Below are 21,392 nucleotides of genomic sequence, written 5' to 3' on the forward strand. Positions count from 1 at the left end.
CATTTCCCTTTAGTATGCCAATAATTAGGGTTATAAAAAAGGTCCTTGGAGCAGATATAGCGTGGACACGGACATGGTGGGCGGAGGAGAGGAAACACACATTTGTCGTGTTGGGACCTCCGTGATGATCTCTTTTAAGAGATTTTAATAATATACACTGTTTAATTCAAACTTAAGTGAAAATAAATCATTTGAGATCCACGGTAGCAAAACATGTTTTTCTCTTCACCACACTGTGGGTCGGAGACATGGACAGACAGAGAGAGAGAGAGAGAGAGAGGAATCGAGCCGCCTGAGAATGAACCGTAAACAACGTTTTTGTTACGAGTGTCTAAAGTCTTCTTGTCAGTTGTCAGAAGTCTCTTCCTCTCTCTCTATCTATGGCTCCGTCTACAGCTGCTTTCGCACACAGACACCGCAACCCTGAAATGATCCAGATTATCCGGATGTGCACGTGTGGGTGCGGCCTTGTGTGGTGCCACCGTGGTTCAGTGGTTACTGCCGCTGCCTCACAGAAAGAATGTTTTTTGCGTCCGAACCGCTGCTGAGTGGAAGTGGCATCCCTCATCACTGCACATGGATGTGTACACCGCATGTTGATCTTGGTATTCATGTGTAAGTAACCATATGTCTACGTAGGGGTATGTACATGACAGGCACATGGTGTCTTGGTGCGTAGAACTGCTGCCTCACAGCGAGAACGTTTTGGGTTCAACCGCCACCTGTGCATCGCTGTGTGGTGTTGCATGTTCTCCTTGTGTATGACCACGTCTGGACTTGTACAAAAATTTGGACCCGGCCATTTTTGGTGCTGCTGACACCACAACACCTCTGAAGGTGTCCTGGGGTATCTGGTGCCAAGGCGAGGTGGGGCCGCCATGGATCGGTGTTGTTGTTCCAGCACATCCCACAGATGCTCGATGGGATCGGACCCTAACCCCGACCATTCACATGATGTAGAAGAAAACGTGATTCATTCACTTTGCCCTACAGTAGCCCATAAGACCTGCCGTTTTGAGCAATGTTATGAGATGAGCAATGTTATTCACTTCACCCGTCAGTGGTTTTAGTGTTGTGGCTGATCAGTGTATATACAAACATACATACAGCACATACCCACAGTGCACATATCTTTATACTGGACAGTTGGATGTCCTTTTTTCTTCTTGTTTGTTATCTATTTTTATTTGTTATCGTACATTTTTCATGGACAATTTCCATTTTGTCTGTGTCTGTCTCTCTGTCTGTGATGCAAGACGTACTTAGACCTTTTAACAAAGTAATTCAGTACCAATACCCTAACATAAAATAAGGCTAGTGCAGTGGTGTGCACAAGGCATTTTAGGAGCAGGTAAAAATTCATCATCTCAGAGAAGCCAGAGCCCCCCTCGACTCTGTGGTGCGATGGATTGAGACGCTGCCGTTCAGTGCTGCTGTGGCGGGTTCAATTCTGCGCTCTGCCATTCCAGGTCACCTCCATTGCTTCGTGAAGGAGGCCCGGTGCCATGGTGCTTTTTCCATCGAGGTCCACAAAGAGATAAGTCGTTGGGTGCGAACTTCAGTGTTGGAGGACGCGACGGTCTGATGCCTGGTGATCTCTTGAAAGCCGGCAGCACATGTGCACGTTTAAAAACGCCCAGAAATGCCAGGTGCCAGGTGAGCTTCTGAAAGTGTGCCTTTTAAAGTGCCTGGAGACCTCAGCAGATTGTGAACCTTAAGTGTTTAGTTAATGGTTGCGCCGCTGCCATCTCAACCATTAACTCGCTGTTCGAGGCCCCGGTTTCCCAGCCAAGAGCTGTTCCTTGAATCAGATGATTGGAGGAGTAGACCACGCTTCTCAAAGAGAAAAGTCTTTGCATGGGGAAGTTGGCATTCCAAGCCTTGAGAGTTCGATGCCGGGTCAGCTTTTTTAAAGCCAGCAATATTAGAGCGACTTTAAAAGCTCCCAGAGAACAGGGCAGGGATTGAATGTGACCAGGGTGGCTAATGGTTGAGACCCTGCCTTCCCGTTCCGCTGCCGTGCAGGTTCATCTGTTCCTTTAATCAGATGATTGGAGAAGACCATGCTTCAAAAAGGCTCCGTGGCTCAAAAGACGCAAGTCGTCCGGTGGGAGTTTTTGAGCTTGAGGATTTGAGGCTTCATTGCCAGTTGTGCTTTTGAGAGCCGCCAAAAATAAGTCTGCGTTTAAATGCAGAGACCAGGGCTGCTGGTGGAAGCAACCTGATGGAGTCGCGGTTCAGTCTCAGGTTCAAGTCCCCACTTTCCCAGCCAATATCTCTTCCTTTTATCAGATTAATTGAGGAGAAGCCCCAGCCTCCAGAAGCTCTGTGGCTCAAAGAGATAAGTCGTTGGATGGGTGCTTTCGGCTTCGAGGACTTGAGCATTCAATGCCACGTAAGCTTTTGAAAGCCGGCAAAATAAGAGCAACTTTAAAAGCACCCGGAGAACAGGCAAGTGTGTGAAGGAGACCTGATGTCATGACGCAGTTGTCCTCGCAAACCCAGAACACGTCGGCTGGTGTCAAGCAGGCCGCCGGTTCGACTCCTCTCTGCCCCGGCAGCTGGACTGCAACAATTACAAATCCTTCTGAGCGGAGATTTGGCACCCATCCTCGAAGGATAAAACCGGGGGGGAGGGTTTGGAGTCAAAGACATGAGTGGTTGTTTTGATTGCAAAGGTCTTGAAATCTTGTAATCCTTCAATTTATTAAATATCTTAACTTCACGTTCAGCACCGCCCGCCTGGCAGGTGCCAAGGCCTCCCCCAGATTGTTATTAATGCGATCCGGCTGCCGAGGCAGAAAGAGACAGTGCAACCGGCCACCCACCTGACTTCCGCAGGCGTGGTCTGGTCCCAGGTCCCCTTTACCCTCTTGCCTGCTTCCCGGGAGCTTTTTAAGTCGCTCTTATTTTGCCGGCTTTCGAAAGCTCACGTGGCATCAAGTCCTCAAACGTTCCCATCCGGTAACTTATCTCTTTGAGTCACCGAGTCTTTTGAAGCTTGGTCTTCTCCTCCAATCATCTGATTTAAGGAACAGACCTGGGCTGGAAAAGTGAGGGAGTTTAACCGGTAACTGCAGCACTCAAAGGTGGCGTCACAACCATTACAACACCTGATCACAATACCGCTCCACCCTGTTCTCCACCAGCTTTCAAAGTCGCTCTTATATTGCCGGCTTTCAAATGGCCCCTGGCGCGAAGAAGTCCAAGTCGAAGGGCTCTAAAGTTCTCACGTCTTACGAAGCTCGGCCTTCTCCGCCAATCAGCTGATTAAAGGACCATATCTTGGATGGAAAAGCAGGGACTTGAACCAGCAACGCGTTCACACTCTGCCGTGGTCTCAGGTGTTACCAGCTCACCTGGCGTCGAAGCCTCAAGTCCTCCAACATCGACGCTCAGATCCATAAACCTATCTCTTCGAGCCACTGAGTCTAATGAAGCTTGACCGTGTCCTCCAATCATTTGATTCAAGGAACAGGACTTTGCTGGAAAAGAACAGGACTTGAACCTGTGAGTGTCAAAAACACATTTTAGCTATTGTGTTCAATATTTCTATTTTAGTTAATATATTTTATCACAGCAATTACGGGTAATTTTATACAATTCCAATATCATTACAATATTGAACAGTATAATTATGTAATTTATCAGACAGATGATAATCCTTGTAGTGCCGTGTAACAAGTTGTATTATTTATTTTGCGTATTCACCTGGTTTATTTATCTTACGTAATGAATACAGACGACATACGTACGTTTGGTTTGCTGTGTTGTCGACGTGGACTAGAATAAAAACTCGGAGCCACAAGCCCAGCAGCCTGTGACAATTCCATTCACGTAAAGAGCAGAATCTCTAAAAAGAGACAAACTTTTCACCACCAAAGTCCCAGCACTACAAGTCTGTGTTTCCTCTCCAGTGTCCACGTCCTCCAAGGACCTTTTTTTATTATTCTAATTGTCAGGATACTTGAGATGGGATGTGAGCGATGCACAGCGCTGGAGTGACCAAGGAAAACAGGGTTTTTGTGAAAAGAAAAGAAAATAAATAAAGAACACACACCAATACATACCAACATATATACATACACACCCATACAAACCAACATGTATAACATATCGTCCCTCAGGAGCAGTACGCCGGAGACGCTGTAATTGAATACTTTTACACACACACACACACACACACACACACACACACACACACACACACACACACACTAAAACAATGAACATAGTGAAACTTGTCTGAAGGAAGAATAAAAACAACAAAATTCCAGCGCTCATTAAGATAAAGGACGACAATCAGATGTCTGCACTTCATCCCGTTTTGATCAATTCCGACACTTTGTTGACACTCCTTAACCCTCTTTCTGGCTATCTCTCGCCCCTCTCTCTCTCGCTCCTTCGCTGCCAAACAGATCAAAAAACAATGACTTTTAATCCCCCCCCCCCCCAGTTTTCCCTTTTCGCAAACAATTAGCTCCCACCTTTGTTTTTTGTTTCAATTTAATAACGGGAGCCGACAAATATTGTTCTTCCGGCGAACCCCGCGGTCGTACATTACGGAGATGCCGGAGCGTGCCGTTGTTTAATGGGAATTGACGGGCGCCGCTGCCAAAAAAAAACAAAAAAACAAAAAAACACGTCCGGGGGGACCCGGCCCTGCGAAAAACACACCCATTCAGAAACAAATGCGCACGCACATACACACACAGACCAGCAGGGGGACAATCCATCTCATCTCACTCACTCATCTATTATGAAGCAGCTCTGAGTACCATCCATTACGCCCAATCAGCTGAAGAAATCACTGTTTTACCACCATTAGCATTCCGCGATTCATTAGGTTGTCACGCACATGCACGTGCACGGACACACACACACACACACACACACGTGCGCGCATGTGCACAATAAATCCGGGGACTAGCTTGTCGCCCAGAATGCAAAAGAAGGAAACCAGTTTCGGTCCCCAGTTTATTCATGACCTGCATAGCACGTCTGCACAAACAAGCTCCGACTAATGTTAATTAGGCACGAAGAGGGAGGCTCGTTAGAAAAGAGAGAGAGAGAGAGAGAGCGAGAGAGAGAGAGAGAAAGAGAGAGAGAGATAGAGAGGGGGGGGGGAATAAATCCAAGGCTCCCGTCTGCCGCCGGAGGGAAGCGTTCTATCAGAGTTTGGGACGAAGTTTTCGGAGGAAAAACCATCGGCTCACCCTCACAAGAGGAGGCATGTTCTCAATGAAAGGGGGGGGGGGGACATCCAACATCCAACATCCTTTTCCATCCTTTTTCCCTGTTCCCTGCGTAATAGCGGAGGGGAGTTCATCCGGTGGTCACTTCACCTCCTGAATGAATAAGTAGTGAAAGGCCCTTCATAAACTGAACAAAAGAAATACACAAACAGGCCGCCAATTCTCAGCAAAACAAAAATAGGCCAAATTGAATACATTCGAGATCGAAAGACATTTAATGAAATGGATTTGCTAATTTTAAAAATGACATACTCCTTGGAGTTGACACTGCAGACACATTTTGTCCACCGAGTGCCCCCTCGCATGTTTGATGCCGTTCTTGCTTAATTATGCATCGCCATCTTGAACCAAAGCAATAGCTAATCAAGCCGTATCAAATATTCATTGAGACATTGAGACTCTTGTTTTGTTTTGTTTTTTTCTCTTCCTGGAGGCAAACGACCGGCCCCCAAAAAAACCCAACAACAACAACAGAGTTCTATCCCCGCGGACTAACTGTACGAGAGGCCTGAGCTGGCGTGACCTCAACAGGTGCCGACGCTGCCCATTTGTCGGTTCGATTTGTTTCGTTCAAATGTGAAAAAAAATAAAATAAATTATAATAATAAAGTAGGAGCATCTCCATTTTCCAGCGCCGCCGAGCATCTCCTAGCAACAGCAGAAGTTGCAGTTTGTGCTGATGAAAGGAATGGGCGGACATTATGGGTGAAATCCAAAAGGTGCCTCCCCAGAGGGCTGCGAGGGCATTGCAAGTCAGCTGTGACGCCGTTGGCAAAACAAAGGGAATTTGATGATTATTTAAAAAACACAGATTTTATTGTATTTCTAATTACCTTTTGTCTATCTCTTTGCATAGGGAAGCCAGTGATTTTCAACCTGTGGTCCTCTAGCGGGCCACGGGCTTCTATGAATTAATTCTAATGAATATATATTTTTAAATAATATGTTTCAAAACAAATGTAATTGCATTTTCTATAGAAACTGTCTCTTCACAAGCGTCAGCCAAATAATGAATTTTCAACCTGTGAGCCACGGCCTCCTGGTGGGCTACGAGGGTATGGCAAGGGGGCCGCCAAATCATTTGCAAGATGTAAAGATAGCAATGATTTTTTATTGTTATTTATTTTACAACTTGAAAATTTTAACAACAAAAACCTTATTTAAAGAAGAAATTTCATGGTATTTTCCAAAAACTCATATCATTAGTTTATTCTGTAAAACTGGCACCCTAGTGGGCCTTGAGGGTGCTATAAGTTGGCTGCCAAATCATTGGCAAAATGAAAAGATAGCAATGATTTTTTATTTTTATTTTAACAATTAAACAAATTTTACAACCAAAACCTTATTTAAACAACAAATTTCATGTTTTTTTTTCCAAAAGCTCATTTCATTACTTTATTCTGTAAAACTGGCACCCTAGTGGGCCTTGAGGGTGCTATAAGTTGGCCGCCCAATCATTGGCAAAATGTAACGATAGCAATGATTTTTTTATTTAATAAACTTAACAAGAAATTTTACAACAAAACCTTAGTTAAACAACAAATTTCTTGGTATTTTCCAAAAACTTATATCATTACGTAAAACAGGCACCTTATTGGGCCTTGAGGGTGCTATAAGTTGGCCACGAAATCATAGGCAAAATGTTACTGTTTTAAGGGTTATTCAGAGTTCCAACTTAAATTCCAACTTCAATGGCCTCACCTTTGCCCTTTTCCCAGGAGGGGGACGGATTTTTCGGGGGGGACGGAGTTTCGATTGTCAATGTCAGTAATATCCCAGCCTGACAGGGGGATCAGGGATGAAGGGATGAAGACATGGTGGGGGATAAAAAATGAAAATAAAAACTCGAATGAAAAGAAAAAAAAGACACGAGTAGAAAAAGAAACATTTTTACTGTCAAAGAGGCTGAACGCCTCCGTCGCTGCTCCCTGTTTTAGCTCCTTTCATCCCTCCCTTCTGCCTCTTCCTCTGTTCCATTACACACACACACACACACACACACACACACACACAAAGGCTTGTTTCTTCTCCTTTCCCTTCATCTTCTTCTCCTTCACCGTCGGGCAGAAACAGTCTTCTATCAGCTCCTCTTTTGTCTTTCAGGTGCTAATTACCCACTATTGCTTTTGTTCGGCTAATCACAAATCTCACACACACCGACGAGGGTCATTATCTCACCATCAGATAAAAAGAGCCGTCTGGCTGCGGGAGAATGTGTGTGTGTGTGTGTGTGTGTGTGTGTGTGTGTGTGATATGTATTATGTATTATGATAAGCGTCCACACGGGCTCATCAAGCAAAAAAGGAAAATGGAAAAAAATAAAAATCGCAACCGATCCAATCCTTTCCAGTCATTGTCACGCGACAGGACTCGATATGAATTACGAGATGGAAATCTATAATTTGAGCGTTTTATCCATTTAGCTGTGAACAAAAAAAGAACAAATTTGGCGCTTTCGGACTGGTGCGCCGCCGCACTGAAGACGGCGGAATTGAGACGATGGCGGATTGGTCCCGGGGGGATGCAAAAAATGTTTTTTATTTTTATTCTGGGTTTTTATGAGTTGTTATGGAGATTGAACAGATCTCTGTGAAGGTCACTGCGGTCTAATGGGTCTCAAGTTGTATTATTTTCCCGCAGCCTGTTCTTTGTTGCCGAGGAACACAACTTTATTCTTTATCCACTTATTTATTTATTTTTATGATCATCATTTGTTTTTGTGGCCTTTGTGGTTCCCATGCTCTCGGGTGGAAAATAAAACCTTAAAACATTTATCAATAGTTTAAGATTTCCCGCTTCATGTGTCGCTCTCCTTGTTAGTGTTTCATCGTGTGCCGCGGGGAGAGGCTGCGCTGGGAAGAGCAGGGGCACACTTGTACCGGAATGCATTTGTTTCTCTTTGTTTTAATATTTGTTCTCAAGATGACATGTTCTGTATGCTGTAGGTGAAGAAAAGCAACGAAATAAAAACAAACAGAAAAGGTTTTCATAAAAATTTGAAAATAAGAAAAACTAAGAAAAAACAATTGAAATCATGGTCAAGTATATGACAATAAAATAATAATATAATATTAATACCAATAATCTAATAATAATAATGTTGATATATTAATATTTAGAATAGAAATAACAATAATAATAATAACAGTTATAATAATAACAATAACAATAATCCAGTCTGTTCATACGTTACCAATGGGAAGTGTTTGTGATCTTCATACAGATCTTCATCCAACATGGCCACAAACTTGTACAAAACAACAAAACCAAGGACACAAAGTTCGGGAGGATTTTCCCCCCCATGAATCTTTTACGAGCAAATGTTTGACTCCTCTCTAATTTGCCGCTCCCTCTCGCCTCTTCTCCGACTCTGTTGATAACTCAATTTAGGACAAAACAATCGGAGGCGGAACGAGCGAGCGGAGGAGCGGCCTCGCATTCCGGATTAGATGGTGGAGGGATAAATAAGTAATGGCTTCAAAAACAATGCTGATCTCTCCAATTTGAGCCGACGGCGTCCAATCTACACCGGGGCGGGGTGTCCTTGGGGGCAGGGGGTGGAGGTTTCGGCACTGCGATGGAATGCTGACGGCGGTGAAGCGGCGCGTCGCTCGCTCCATCCCCGGGAGCCGCTCGGGCTGTTTGAACATGTGGCGGTCAAGGTCCCACGCATGTACAGGGACCCAACAAGGTCACTTTTTGTCACTTGTGCAAATCAAGCAAATATTTTGAAAGCTGTGACTTGTTAATGACAAGGCTGTGGCAAACCGTGATTCTGAGATAATCACCTCCAAAGTTTTACCCACACCAGGTTCATTCAGCCAGCTCCCAGAATGCAAATGGAGTCGGCGGACAATCAAAGCCTCATGGCTACTCAACATACTGCTGAATGGGCCAATCACAAACAGTGTTGAGCAGCGTCAACAACATACAACTTATTTTGTTTTTAAAAGAGCTTTTACTAAACAGTTAGAATATACATGTTTTATAAAAGTGGAATTATTTTGGAGTTTAAAAGTACGGACAACACAACAAAATGTAGAGTCTTTCAAAATTATGAGTCTGAAATCTGAAAATCTGTCACCAACCTCAACGGACACCATCACGTCATCAACTTCTTCGGTTGTAACAACAACGGGCGTATCGTTGGTCTCCTCCGGTGGTTCTTGATAATATTCCGTTTCATCGTCACATTCAGGCTGAAATCCGCTGTTTGAAATGTTCTCCAAGTCCGGAGTCATATCAGATTCAGCGTCGCCGTCGGAGAACTGACTATCAAGGCGGAAAATGAAGTCCAGCGCGCGCTGCTTAAACTGACGACCGCCATATGATTTAGATCTTCCTCCACCCGCTTCTCCTAATCAATAACAACACAGAGTTTTCACAGACAAGTGAAACTGGATCCTCGTCTTGTTTACGGAAGTGACGTCAGTGACGTCAGGATTTATTCCTTGATGGTTCATGTTGGTACACGCCCCCTCCACAATGATGCCTCCGTGTGTGTGTAAAAGTAGTACGATGTAAAGGTTGAAACTCTTATCAAAACGGTTTCACCTTGTGACTTCGCATCACATGGAATATGGAGGAATGATCTTCACCTGGACGCTCGCTATAAAGGAAACCATCGATCGGCGTTGTTCAGCACTGTTCAGCGTCTCGGTAAGTGAACTGCGTTTCCCCATGTAATCCAACGGGAATATTTAACTCCACGGTTTAACTTTTTTTTTTACTATTTATAGATCAAACTGGGTTTTGAAAATACGCTGAGAGATTAAAAAAAAAAACCACAAAGGAAGACGAATCTGGAAAAATCAAATTTTCCTTCAAGAAAGATTTATTTCAACTTATTGGGCTGCTCCTGGCGATTTAAGAAATTTACAAGATGGCGGCTTTTGTCGCGGTGGGTCACAAATGGCTCGGGAGCCGATCCGGGAAAAGAGTTGTCTGTTTCGTCCCGTTCGACTCGGTAACTGCAGCCAAACAGACACGTGTTCGCCGCCTCGGAATCTTGTTTCACGAAACAGAAACAGCGACATGCCGAAGCAAGCTCTTAAAGTTTTGAACGGATTTCAGCGGTCGGGTGAGAATCTTCAACTCGCAAATTGGAATTAATTACTCTGGAAAACAATCTTTTGGCATAATTGATGTTGAATGTCACAGTTCCACTTTTTACCCGGTTTTGACGGTTTTTAATTAGTTTTGTGATTCATACTTTGACAGTGTGCAATTTTGACTGGCGTAAACGTTTATTTACCATTTTTTCCGTCGGCTTTTTTGTCGTTTATCATTCCGGAAGTCCTCGCTCGCTCGGCAAATCGAACGACTCCATTTGCCGAGTCCCTCGCCCGGAGACCGAATCTCAAAGAGGAAGGCGGACATTTCATCATCCCCAGTCGGAAGGTCATTGTGCATGTTCTCTCTCTCTCTCTCTCTCTCTCTCTCATACGCATGCAACAGCACACCCTCCCTATTCACTTCATTCACTCCCTTCACTTCATTCCCATCGTTCATTTCCTTCGCTCTCGTCCGTGCGGACCTCCCTCCCCCCCTCACCTCTCCTCCCTCCCTTCATCTCCCATTGGCGGCGACCGGACGGGGGGGGGGGGGGGGTGCGAGAGGTCATCCCGCTCTCCGCTCTCATTCCACCTCTGGAGTGGATTACTAAATGGAAATAACCGCGGGGTCGCACCCTGATTGGATGCCTGCCCCCTCCATGCACCCCCCCCCTCCCTCTCCCTCTCTCTCTCCCTCTCTCTCTCTCTCTCTCTCTCTCTCTCTCTCTCTCTCTCTCTCTCTCGGCGGGCCCTGAACTCCCGACCTGAACCCCAGAGAAGCCCCCTCTTTCTTCCGCCGACTCCGCTCCTCGTCACGAGTCCACTCTGTTTCTTATTTTCTTTTCTATTGTTTCCAAGCAGAGGAGGAGAAAGAAGTAAAACGGACGACTCAAAAGTAGTAGAAGTAATTACCCAGCCCCTCTCCCTCTCTCCCCTCTCTCTCTCTCTCTCTCTCTCTCTCTCGTTTAATTGGAACGTTGAACATTTTCTTCTTCATTATCCATCCTTCCTTCTTTCCCCCGGTTACGAGAGAGGGATGGAGGGCGAGAGAGAGAGAGAGAGAGAGAGAGAGCGAGCGGCGGTTAAGGCGCAGAGACGGTTGCATCGCGGCGTGAAACCTGCTGCGTCTCTCTCTCTCTCTCTCTCTCTCTCTCCGCTGCTTATTATCGAGAATATATTCATCGGGAATAAAACGTTATTGCTGTGGGAATTAGCGACCGGGCGCCACATCTTTGGTGTCATTTTTGCCAAAGTCTTCTCTTCGGTGGAGTGAAAACGAAATGGACCGGTCGTCCACATTCCGTAAACGAAGCGATAAACAAAAGCCTCCATCAGCGGCCATGTTTATTATTTTTAATTTTTTTTAACTTTTCTTCCATATTACCCTCCCACCACCACCACCACCCTTACTCCATCTGGGGAGGGGGATCTGATTGAGGTTTTAAAGACCCGCTCCCGCTTTTAATTAGATGAGGCTCGGGCTCGGAGCCCGGTTTGAGCGCACGTTTACGGCCGCGTCGGGGCTAAAAGGGGGCTCCGCCCGCCTCGTAAATATCCGCCCCCGAGACATTAATAGAATCGAGATTAGCGCCGACGAATGTGTGGATCAGCGTAAAATATATATGTTGAAAAAAAAAAAAAAAGGCGGCGGGGAGCTCCGGATGACCGGGCTATTTATGGCCCCGGGAAAAAGGACAGCTCCATTAATATCGGGCTTTGCCCCCTCTTTTCTGGGAAATGTAAATCACGGTGGGACACGCGGCCTGTTTTACAGCCGCGATGTGTCGGCCTTATCTGCGGCGGACCGCGCCACCGCACGGCTCTGACTCGGGATTTACAAGCCGCTCGACGGAAGGATGACTTAGCGTTTTTTTTTTTTCATTGGTTTCCGGGACTACTGCTGTTAAACTCAACTAGCGCCGCACAGTGTCGAGTTTTATTTATTTTTGTTATCATCAAACTCTAAATACAGACGCGCAAAGCTGCGAAGCTCAAATCCTTCCATTGGCGACACGATGTTCGGCTCATTTTTTCAGGTTCGGTTCACGGCGAACGACCCGGTAAAAAAAATAAAAATTGTTCATTTTTTGTGTCCGCCCCGCTCATTTATATTGTGGGTAATTATGAAAAACAGCTTCGTTGATCAGTCAGAGCCTAAATTAAAACATGTATAAAGCCACTGGGTGTAGCTGCGCAACCAGTTCGAAACCGGCACTGAAACGGTTATTCTGGCACACACACACACACACACACACACACACACACACACACACACACACACACACACACACACACACACACACACAGCGGGGAGTCTGAAACGAAATACTCGGATGGGAAACAACGAAGGAGGGGCCGCCCCGCAAAGGGGGCTGTGTCGTTTGTAACAAAAGAATGAGCGGGGAAAAGTTTGAGCGGACCCCCGGGTGAAATGTCTGCGAGATGAGACTCGCAGCTTAGGACTCACCACGTCGACGTATTCAGTTTTTTATTTCGTTTTTTGTTCGATTCTCAAACCGTCCAATCAATCAACTCTGCGTAGCTCAAAGTTCCAGTGTCATCGCATCGTTCCGGATTTGGAAATTTTGAACACGACAGCGGCCACTCCCAAAAAGACGCACGTTGGGAACAAGTGAGGGGGTCGAGAGAGAGAGGGAGGGAGGGAGGGAGAAATCTGATGTGTCAAATACTCTCACCAAGAGCTGTCCTCTTGTCTCCTTGCGGCTGCGAGGAAAGTCTCTCTCTCTCTCTCATCCCGTCTCGATATCTCTCGCCCGTTCTCTTTCTTCGTGGTCTTCGCGCCCTCTGTCCACCCAGGGGCGCATCTGACGATCTTGGCGGGGGCCCCTTCAAAGCTCGACCAGGGGGGGGGGGCCCCCCCAGCAAGGCCTGTCACACACCGGAGGCGGAGCTGACGCGAGGTGGACCCCCATGTCAACGGACGCGTGGGGCGGAGGCGAAGCGCTCCTTCAGGCCCCTCGGCAATTTTTCTCAAAAACACGCTGGCAGACATCGAACAGCCTCACATTTTTGAACAACGACGTGTCTTTGGGCAGTAAAGGCCTTGAGGTGTGATGTTGCCTCTTCCACTGATCGGTTGTTTGAATGAACGCACGCGATATATTCAAAATGACCACGTCGCCATTTAATGTTTACGATGAAAAGCAGACGTCAAAAGTCTGCTTTAGTGTGTATGTTTATTTAACTTTTGATTCTATTTGACTTTACGGGTATTATTATACTTGTTCCTCACCGTGACAAATTCCTGGTGCTCTAAACGCAAATGTACTTTACGGAATAATAAACACATTCCGATTCTGATTTAAACTGACCTTCTTGTCTGATTGATCTGGATCTGAAATTCATAATGAAAAAATAAAAAAATCAAACAAAAAGTCAAATAAAAAGTTGAAATATAAATAAAAATTTGAATGGGGTGTCCCTTGCATTTGGCAGCTCTCGTGGTGGGATCGCGATGAAGCGTCCCTCCGGTTGCTGCGCGACGGAATGAAGCGTGTGCTCCCAATTTCCCGGATTATTATTCATTATTTAAGAGGCGGAGTGGTGTTGACGTCCCTCCGTCTGCCTCGTTAATCCTCGGGTGGGGGAAGCGCCTCGTCCAGGATGGACGCGGTGGTGGGCAACACCGACACTGCACCCACCCGAAAGCCCGGGGCGGCTCCGTCCTCCGCCGGGAGGAATTTCCGGCAATTCATTTTGTATACATGTTGTTTTCGGACCATCACATTCATTCTCCGCCCACCCCGTGTGTTTTGACTCTCGGCTGGATCCGGCGGGGGTGGATGGAGGACTGGATGCACGACTTATTAGAATCATAAAAAAAAAAAGTAAATAAAGATCATTCGGGGGCCGTGGCGGGGCCGCCGGGTGGAGAGAGACTGACCTACGTTTCATTTGAAACGTAGGTCAGTCCGTCCCCGCGTCCGCACCCATTCCTGCTCGGGCCTCGCCGGGGCCGGCGGGTTCGTCCTTTCAAGCCCCGCCGAGTAAAAAAAACAAAACAAAAAGACCAAACAACCGAAAGAAACTGAAGCAAAGTTACAAAACAAAAAAAAAAAAAAAATAGAAAAATGAAACAAACTTCTTTAATCACTTTCCCCGGGCTCATTCGCCGAGCCGGCTCTCACACCATATGGTGACCTTCAAACGCTGGAGGCCACGGCAAGGGGTGTCGCGGCAAACGCTGGGCTATTCACACCACCCACACTCGGGAGAGAGAGAGAGCGAGAGATGGAGCGAGGGATGGAGTGCGAGGGGGAGAGCGAGAGAGAGGCAGAGGGAGAGAAAGAGAGGCAGAGAGAGAGAGCAGCGGTTAAGGCATCGAAACAGGTGACAAAACAGAGCATATAGCAATCCCCGAAACACGGTGGCAGGAGACCAGAAAATTAATTTGTTGTTTTTTTTTTCCACTGAAGGAACTCCCTCCCTCCCTCTCCCTCTCTCTATCTATTTCTCTCTCTCTCTCTCTCATTATCTGGAATATGTTCATAGGAAAATACATATTGCTGTGAAAATGAGCGAGAACACACAGCAAATTTGGTGTTATGTTGTGAAAGCCTTCCTTTCGGTTAAGTGAACACCAAACGGACCAGTCGTCCACATTCGGTCAATAAAGGAATAACCAGAAGCATCCATTAGCGGTAATGTTTAAAAAAGGCAAAAGCACACTTTTCCACGGCACAAACAGGGGCCGCAATTAGAATATAAGGACATTAAACAAAGGGACAGGCCCAGTGGCGCACCGGTCGTAATGAAAATAAAAATGTCGAAATGAATTTTTCATGCGGAAACCCGGTGTGACAATTGCCGACGTGTGCATTTTTTTCCCCCCCTCTGACGGCCATGCATAATTCAATGATGGGAGGACGGCTGGAGAGCGGTTGATTTTGCCATTAAAAAAACAGCGTTAGATGGAATCTACGAAGGAAAGGATCATATGTATATGACGCCATATGCGCTGTATGTGTTAAATGGCTGCATCAAATTATATAGAAATGGACAGATAAGTCTGTTAAAGGATTTCAAAGGAAACTGGTTTGTATCTCTTCAGATTGTAACTGAAAAAAAAAAAAATCGAAATAGTGTTAAAAAGCAGGGAAGTAATGCAGGTGGAGCTCGTGGAACTGTAAATCAAAACACATTCAAATGATCACTATTGAAGAGTGGGACCTTTCGTGTCGGTCGTAGGTTTGAACTGCTTTGTGGGCGGTTTTGGCGTTTATACAGTTTTTCTGTTCCATTTTGATTTATATTTCACAATTTCATACTCTCATTTCACGAGGAAGCCAACCATAAAGAGTAATTTGAAAAGAAAAAAAAAAAAGAAAATAGATTTTATACTGCATTTAATTATAACCTACTCGTACAAAACCACACCTTCCAAACATTAAAACGCTCTACATCCTGTACATTTAACACCCTGACACATTATACTGTATTAAAGCTGCACAGTGTTTGGTTTTATTTTCGATCGTCAACTCGATATGAAAAAGCATAACACACACCTGATAGAGAGCTGCAAATGGCATTGATACGAGCCAAGTCGTCCAATAGGACGGCTCCGTTCGTACGTGTGACCGAAGCACAAACACGGAAACACAGTCGAAAAACACTCATTTTAGCTCTGGGAAGGCAAAAGCGTCAAAACAAACTCTTTGGAAACGAGTGGCATTGACATTTGCAATGGGTGCGACGCTGAAACGCCGAAGCGGACATTTCACCGATCGCAGTCGCACAGCATTTGGCAAAAGCCCCGAAAGTCGTCCCGAGAGTTTTCCCGAAGTATACTTGATGCTTGTCAGTCGTCAGAAGTGAAGCAGCGGAAACATGTTGTCAGTCAAGTACTGTAAGTATGACACTCCATTGATAAAAGTCAGGACAGACATGAGCCAAAAGTCACTCTCTTGACACAAGTCAGTTAAATAATGAAGCGTCAGCATTTGCAAATAGCGCATCGTCCTAATTTTGCCAAAAGCGGTCCAATTAACCCTTCGTACGGCTGACTATTACTGCCCAGACCATAAGGGACATTTTTACCCTAAAATGTTGGATTTACTTATAATTTGATCCTGAGACTTCTGCATCATAGCGTTATAACGATATTAAAATACTACTCTCTCATACATTTTCATGGCCACGGTTTAAATTTGGTTGGACCGTGGCTGTCCCGATATGGGACATCATATCACCAGCGCGTTCTGCCAACGCCGTCCTCCTTGTTTCCTCGTCTTTTCCGGGAGAAGCGAGACAGGGATGGAAGACGGTGTACGTTTCCCGTGCTGTGAAAAATCAGATTTTCCAAAGCGCGCGTAAGAAAGTACAGTCGCGGGGAGTCGCGGGCTCTCGTTTTTGTCTTTTTTTCCGGGAACTTGTGAAAAGTCGATTTGATCAGTGTATAAATACACTGATCAAATCGATCAAAATGTTCATATCATTTCACATTTCACATTTCACATTTTAGCACACACAGCTTTCAAACTATCAATGTTTCATGTAGCATGTAGCATGTAGCGGGGTGTTGTTGGCTCTCGTTTTTCTAAACGTCCTGAAATCTGATAAAAGGCTGCTTTATTTTGAGGATTCTCCCGGGGTTTGTAGAGCGCAGCTTATGAAGGGCCGCTCTATAAACCCCCCAGGTCCGGCTGAGGTGCCGATGACCCCATTCCCACGCCCCCCCCCCCCCCCCCGGAAGATAGATGCTGCACCTGTTCTCCGTGCACCCCCTGCTCTCCGGCCTTGCTCCAAAGTCCCAGACCAATTTGAGGATTGGGGCTGGTCTCTGGGCATTCTTGATCTCTTCGTCCTCAGTTGTTGTGCGGCTCCATCGTTCCTCTTTGCCTCAGTCTGTGTCTGGATAATCCGTCTCTTCAGCCCTTCTGTTCAACGTCTGGGGACGTATCCCCGCCCGCCCCCCGGAAAGGCCTCGCCCTTCCCTCAGTCGTCGTCTCTGCCGCTCCGGTTGCTCCTTTTCAGCACAGCGTTGAGCTCTGTCAGGAGGCTGGAGGGCATCTTCCCGTCCTCGACCCTGCCGCCGCCGCCGCCGCCGCCGTCTCGGGCGGGGCCCCTGCCGGCGGGAGCCCTGCCGAGCCCCGCGGAGACCGCGGGGGGCGCCGCCGTGGGCCGGGGGGTGGGCAGCGTGGCCGTCTTGTGGTAGAGGCCCGTGGTATCCTTGACCGGCCTGGACAGGGTTTGTTCGAGACCCAACTTCCAGTCTGCCGACTAGAAACAGAAACGGGAGTTTGGTGTGAACTTCTGACTTTGACGTGAAAAAACATTTAAATACGCTCACATATCTATGATACGACTTAGGCTATTTCATAAAAACAGTATTAATTGATACAAAAATATGCATTTTCCTATTCAAACATCGCTTATTCTATTGTTTTACGACAAGCTTCTTCCACAAGCAGGTCTTCCACAGACATTAGGATCACTATATCATCCATCCATCCATCCATCCATCCATCCATCTATCCTTCAATCTGTTCGTCTGCCCATCCATCTATCCCTTCGCCATCCATCGGTCCTTCCATCCATCCATCCATCCATCTGTCACTCTGTTGTCAGTCCATCCATCCACCTATCCATCTGTGCATCCATCCACCATCCATCCACTATCCATTCATCCACCATCCATCCATCCCTTCATCCACCATCCATCTGACAATCCACCATCCATCCGTTCATCCATCTGTCCATCCATCTGCCCATCCATCCATCCGTCAATCCATCTGTCTGTTGTCAGTCCATCCATCCATCCATCCATCCATCCCTCCGTCCCTCCATCCATTTAAAGAGCTTAAAGAGTAGTTCAGTTAGTCACAGCTCTCTCTCCCCTCACCTGCGTCCCTCCACTCTGTTGTTTCGGCTGCTCCTGGGCCCTCACACCCTCGTTCTCAGCGTCCCTTCCAGGGGTTTTGTGGGCGGCGGGGGGTCCCGGGTCCACTTTTCGAGGCCAGAAGTCACAACCGTACTAGGGAGACACCATGAAAAGAAAGGCAGGAAGTAGATGTTTTGGGTTTTTTTTTTATGTCTAACAGGAAAGTAAAAATACTTTTTTTTAGTTTATAGAGTGATATGCAAGGCACGTTTCTGTTTTTCGATATATATATATATATATATATATATATATATATATATATATACACGATTGTGGCAGACGAGGGAGCTGCTTAAGCCACAGTCTTCAGGAGATGGCGCTGGCTTCTTCCCACCGCCGAAGTGCTGATTGGTGGTACCTGGCCGGGAGAGCTTTCTTATGTGTTGTTTTATCTTGCAGTGGGCATCGCGTGGTGCAGGAGACAAGACCCTGCGGACCAGATCAGGCATTGCCAGCTTCCAGCCTGTCCCGGCGCCCCAGAGGGGAATGTCCGGGGGTCCGCTGTGTAATGAGAGGCCGCCTGGACTTTCAGAGAGAATATGCTCCCCTCCCTCTGATGCCCACAGCAAGACAATGATCTTAGAAGATCAAACTATTTTTTACACTTGGAACTGGTAAAGAGAGCAGACACAGACGTCTCTGGCCATCGGCACCCTTCCCCTGCTGTGAACAGCAAGGGACCCCAGCGAAAATGGCTGGGCCAACGAGCTGCTGGCCATTTGGCACAAAAGATTTAAATGACCTGAACTCTCTTTTCCCTATAAAGGAGATCAGACAGAAAATGTATCTCAATAAATGTGTTACCACTTTAACAATCTAAATTCGGTAATTGTGCAAAAAACGATACCACTCCCGACTTTGGGATATGTATAAAAACAAGTGGTTTAAGCGGTCTTTCCATTTTGCTGAGCTTGGACGCATCGTGGCAGCTACTGTTGGTGGCACCCTAAAACAGATTCCTATCGTCTATAACTAGTATTTATTCCTTAATCCAAGATTTATTTTTTAGCTAATGCGTTCATTCCTCCTGCATTTCAAAGATTCATTCTGTGTTCAATTTTATCCGTGCAGTTAAACAACATATTGACAAGTACGACTTCCTTCTTACATCCCAAAGGAAGAATTCCCAAATCAATGGGAAATCTCTCAGGCACCCCTTGACCAATAGCCATCGAAGGAGGTCACTTCTGGTTCTGCCCCCTTGAATGACATTTAAAAATCCCGGAACGCAACCGCTCTTGACTTCCCTTGTTCCCAAGGATTTCGCTCTCTCGCGACCATGAAGTTAACCTGAAGGACTTACTCTCACTATACCTGCCACTGTGGCAACATGCCTGTCTTTTCTTTGTTCTTTGAAACCACATTTTCTGAACCGCGATGCAGCCACGTCATAGAGACCCTCAGGTACCCCAGTACCTTCAAAGTTTCTCTTCCTTTTACTTTCCCTTCGACCTGGTCGGAGAACCACTGTTTAAAGACCCCTCGATCCGGCTCAAATAACCATTTTGGAACCAAGTAAATTTTCCTGCGTTGAATGAACGCACCAGATCCACCGATGCCGCCGACACGCCACCCAACCACGCCACACCAAGCCCGGAATAACTCCTGCAGAGCATGCCAGCCGCACCTCGGCATTCTAGGGCCTGACAATACAGAAAGATCAGAATCCTCCTTGCCGTTCCGGACCAGACAGCCCGCGGAAGTCCCAAGCCGATCCGGTAAGAAAGGCGAACGACTCATCAGATAGATAAAACCGCTGAGTCGCGAACAGTCCAGAAACAGAAGCACAGCACACAGCAGTCATTTGGCCTGGCAGGTTACTATAGGATCTTTGTAGCCGACTTTTTGGAGCTGACCAGCCGTTTGTCTGATTTAAGTTCAAGTTCTAGTTCATTTAATTCGGAGAGGTGCATCAGATCCGGTCCACTGAGCGGAGAAGTTCCAGCTCTGTGTGTGCCAGTGCTGTTTACACCTACATTTTTTCTCCCTTTCTGCTTGCAGACCTACACGTCGGACAGAGGGCTGGGGGCGGTGCCGTCCCAGCAGGTGGAGGGCGCCGACCGACCGGTGCTGTACATCCGCCGAAAGCTCTCCGACTGGGGGTCCAGGTACAACACAGTGGAGTGTCTGGCCATCAAGTGGGCAGTCGGCGCCCTCCGGTACGCCCTCCTTCGGGCGCCCTTTCACCCTCGGCAGAGACTCCACCACATGGAGGCCTCTGGGGTATGTAGCAGCGGAGGGGGTGTGGTTAAGCCTCAGTCCGCAGGTGATGGTGTCTTCGCACCGCCGACCAGCTGTACGGGGTCCGCCTTATCGGCCTCATCAGCTCATTAGCGCTGATTCGTGGATCACATGGGGCAGGAGACGAGACCCTGCGGGCCATACACAGACCACCACACAGACCACCACACAGACCACCACACAGACCACCACACAGACCACCAGACAGACCCTGACGCTGATTGTTTTGTTGCTGTTTTATGTTCCCGTTTTGGCCAGCGAACCTTTTTGTTTGCGGTCATTAATAAACACTCATGCCATGTCGGAGCCCCACTGCCAGAAAGACTTCCTCTCCCTGCCTAAACCCGTACCTATGGGTAGAGATGCCCACAATATACATATATATATATATATATATATATATATATATATATATATATATATATATATGTATTTATTTTGTATATCTTTATTTTGAATGCATTTCTAATTAAAGTTGCAGATGGAAACACCATGGACACACCTCAGAGAGAGAGAAAGAGTGAGTGAGATGGAGGGAGAGAGAGCTAGAGGGAGAGATGGAGGGAGAGCGAGGTGGGGTGGTGACCTTGCACTGTGTTCTAATCTCTCTCCCCCTCTCCCTCTCTCTCTCTCTCTCCCTCCCTCCCTCTCTCTCGCTCTCTCTCTCTCTCCCTCTCTCTCTCTCGTGGCCTTTGTTGTCGTGGTTCCCCCCCCCCCAGTGAAAAAAGAACGAGAGAAGACAACCCAGAAACCCAAAAAAGAAAAGAAACAACCACCCGTCTTTCAAACGTCCGCATTCCGTCGTTCATCAGATCTTTTACACCTCCGACCGACACCACCTTTCCTCACCTTTTTCCTTAAAAAATAAAAGCATAGCCGATTCCAGTTGCTATGGAAACTGAGCAGAAAATCCTAGTTAACAGGTGAGAGAGCAGGAGGAGG

At 46.6% G+C, this 21,392-nt stretch overlaps 1 protein-coding gene across 1 annotated transcript in view; it reads right to left on the minus strand.

The window, feature by feature from the left end:
* Positions 1 to 20,557: 20,557 nt before the first annotated feature.
* arap2 (ArfGAP with RhoGAP domain, ankyrin repeat and PH domain 2) overlaps positions 20,558 to 21,392 on the minus strand; it is a gene marked incomplete at both ends in the record, with an annotated part of 123,897 nt that continues 123,062 nt past the window's right edge. The window contains one exon of the mRNA XM_080023155.1: positions 20,558 to 20,581. Coding sequence (XP_079879281.1) covers positions 20,558 to 20,581 — 24 coding nt within the window. The remainder of the gene's footprint in view (positions 20,582 to 21,392) is intronic.

Source organism: Zeus faber, assembly GCF_960531495.2.
Source record: "Zeus faber genome assembly, chromosome: 22".
NCBI lineage: Eukaryota > Metazoa > Chordata > Actinopteri > Zeiformes > Zeidae > Zeus > Zeus faber.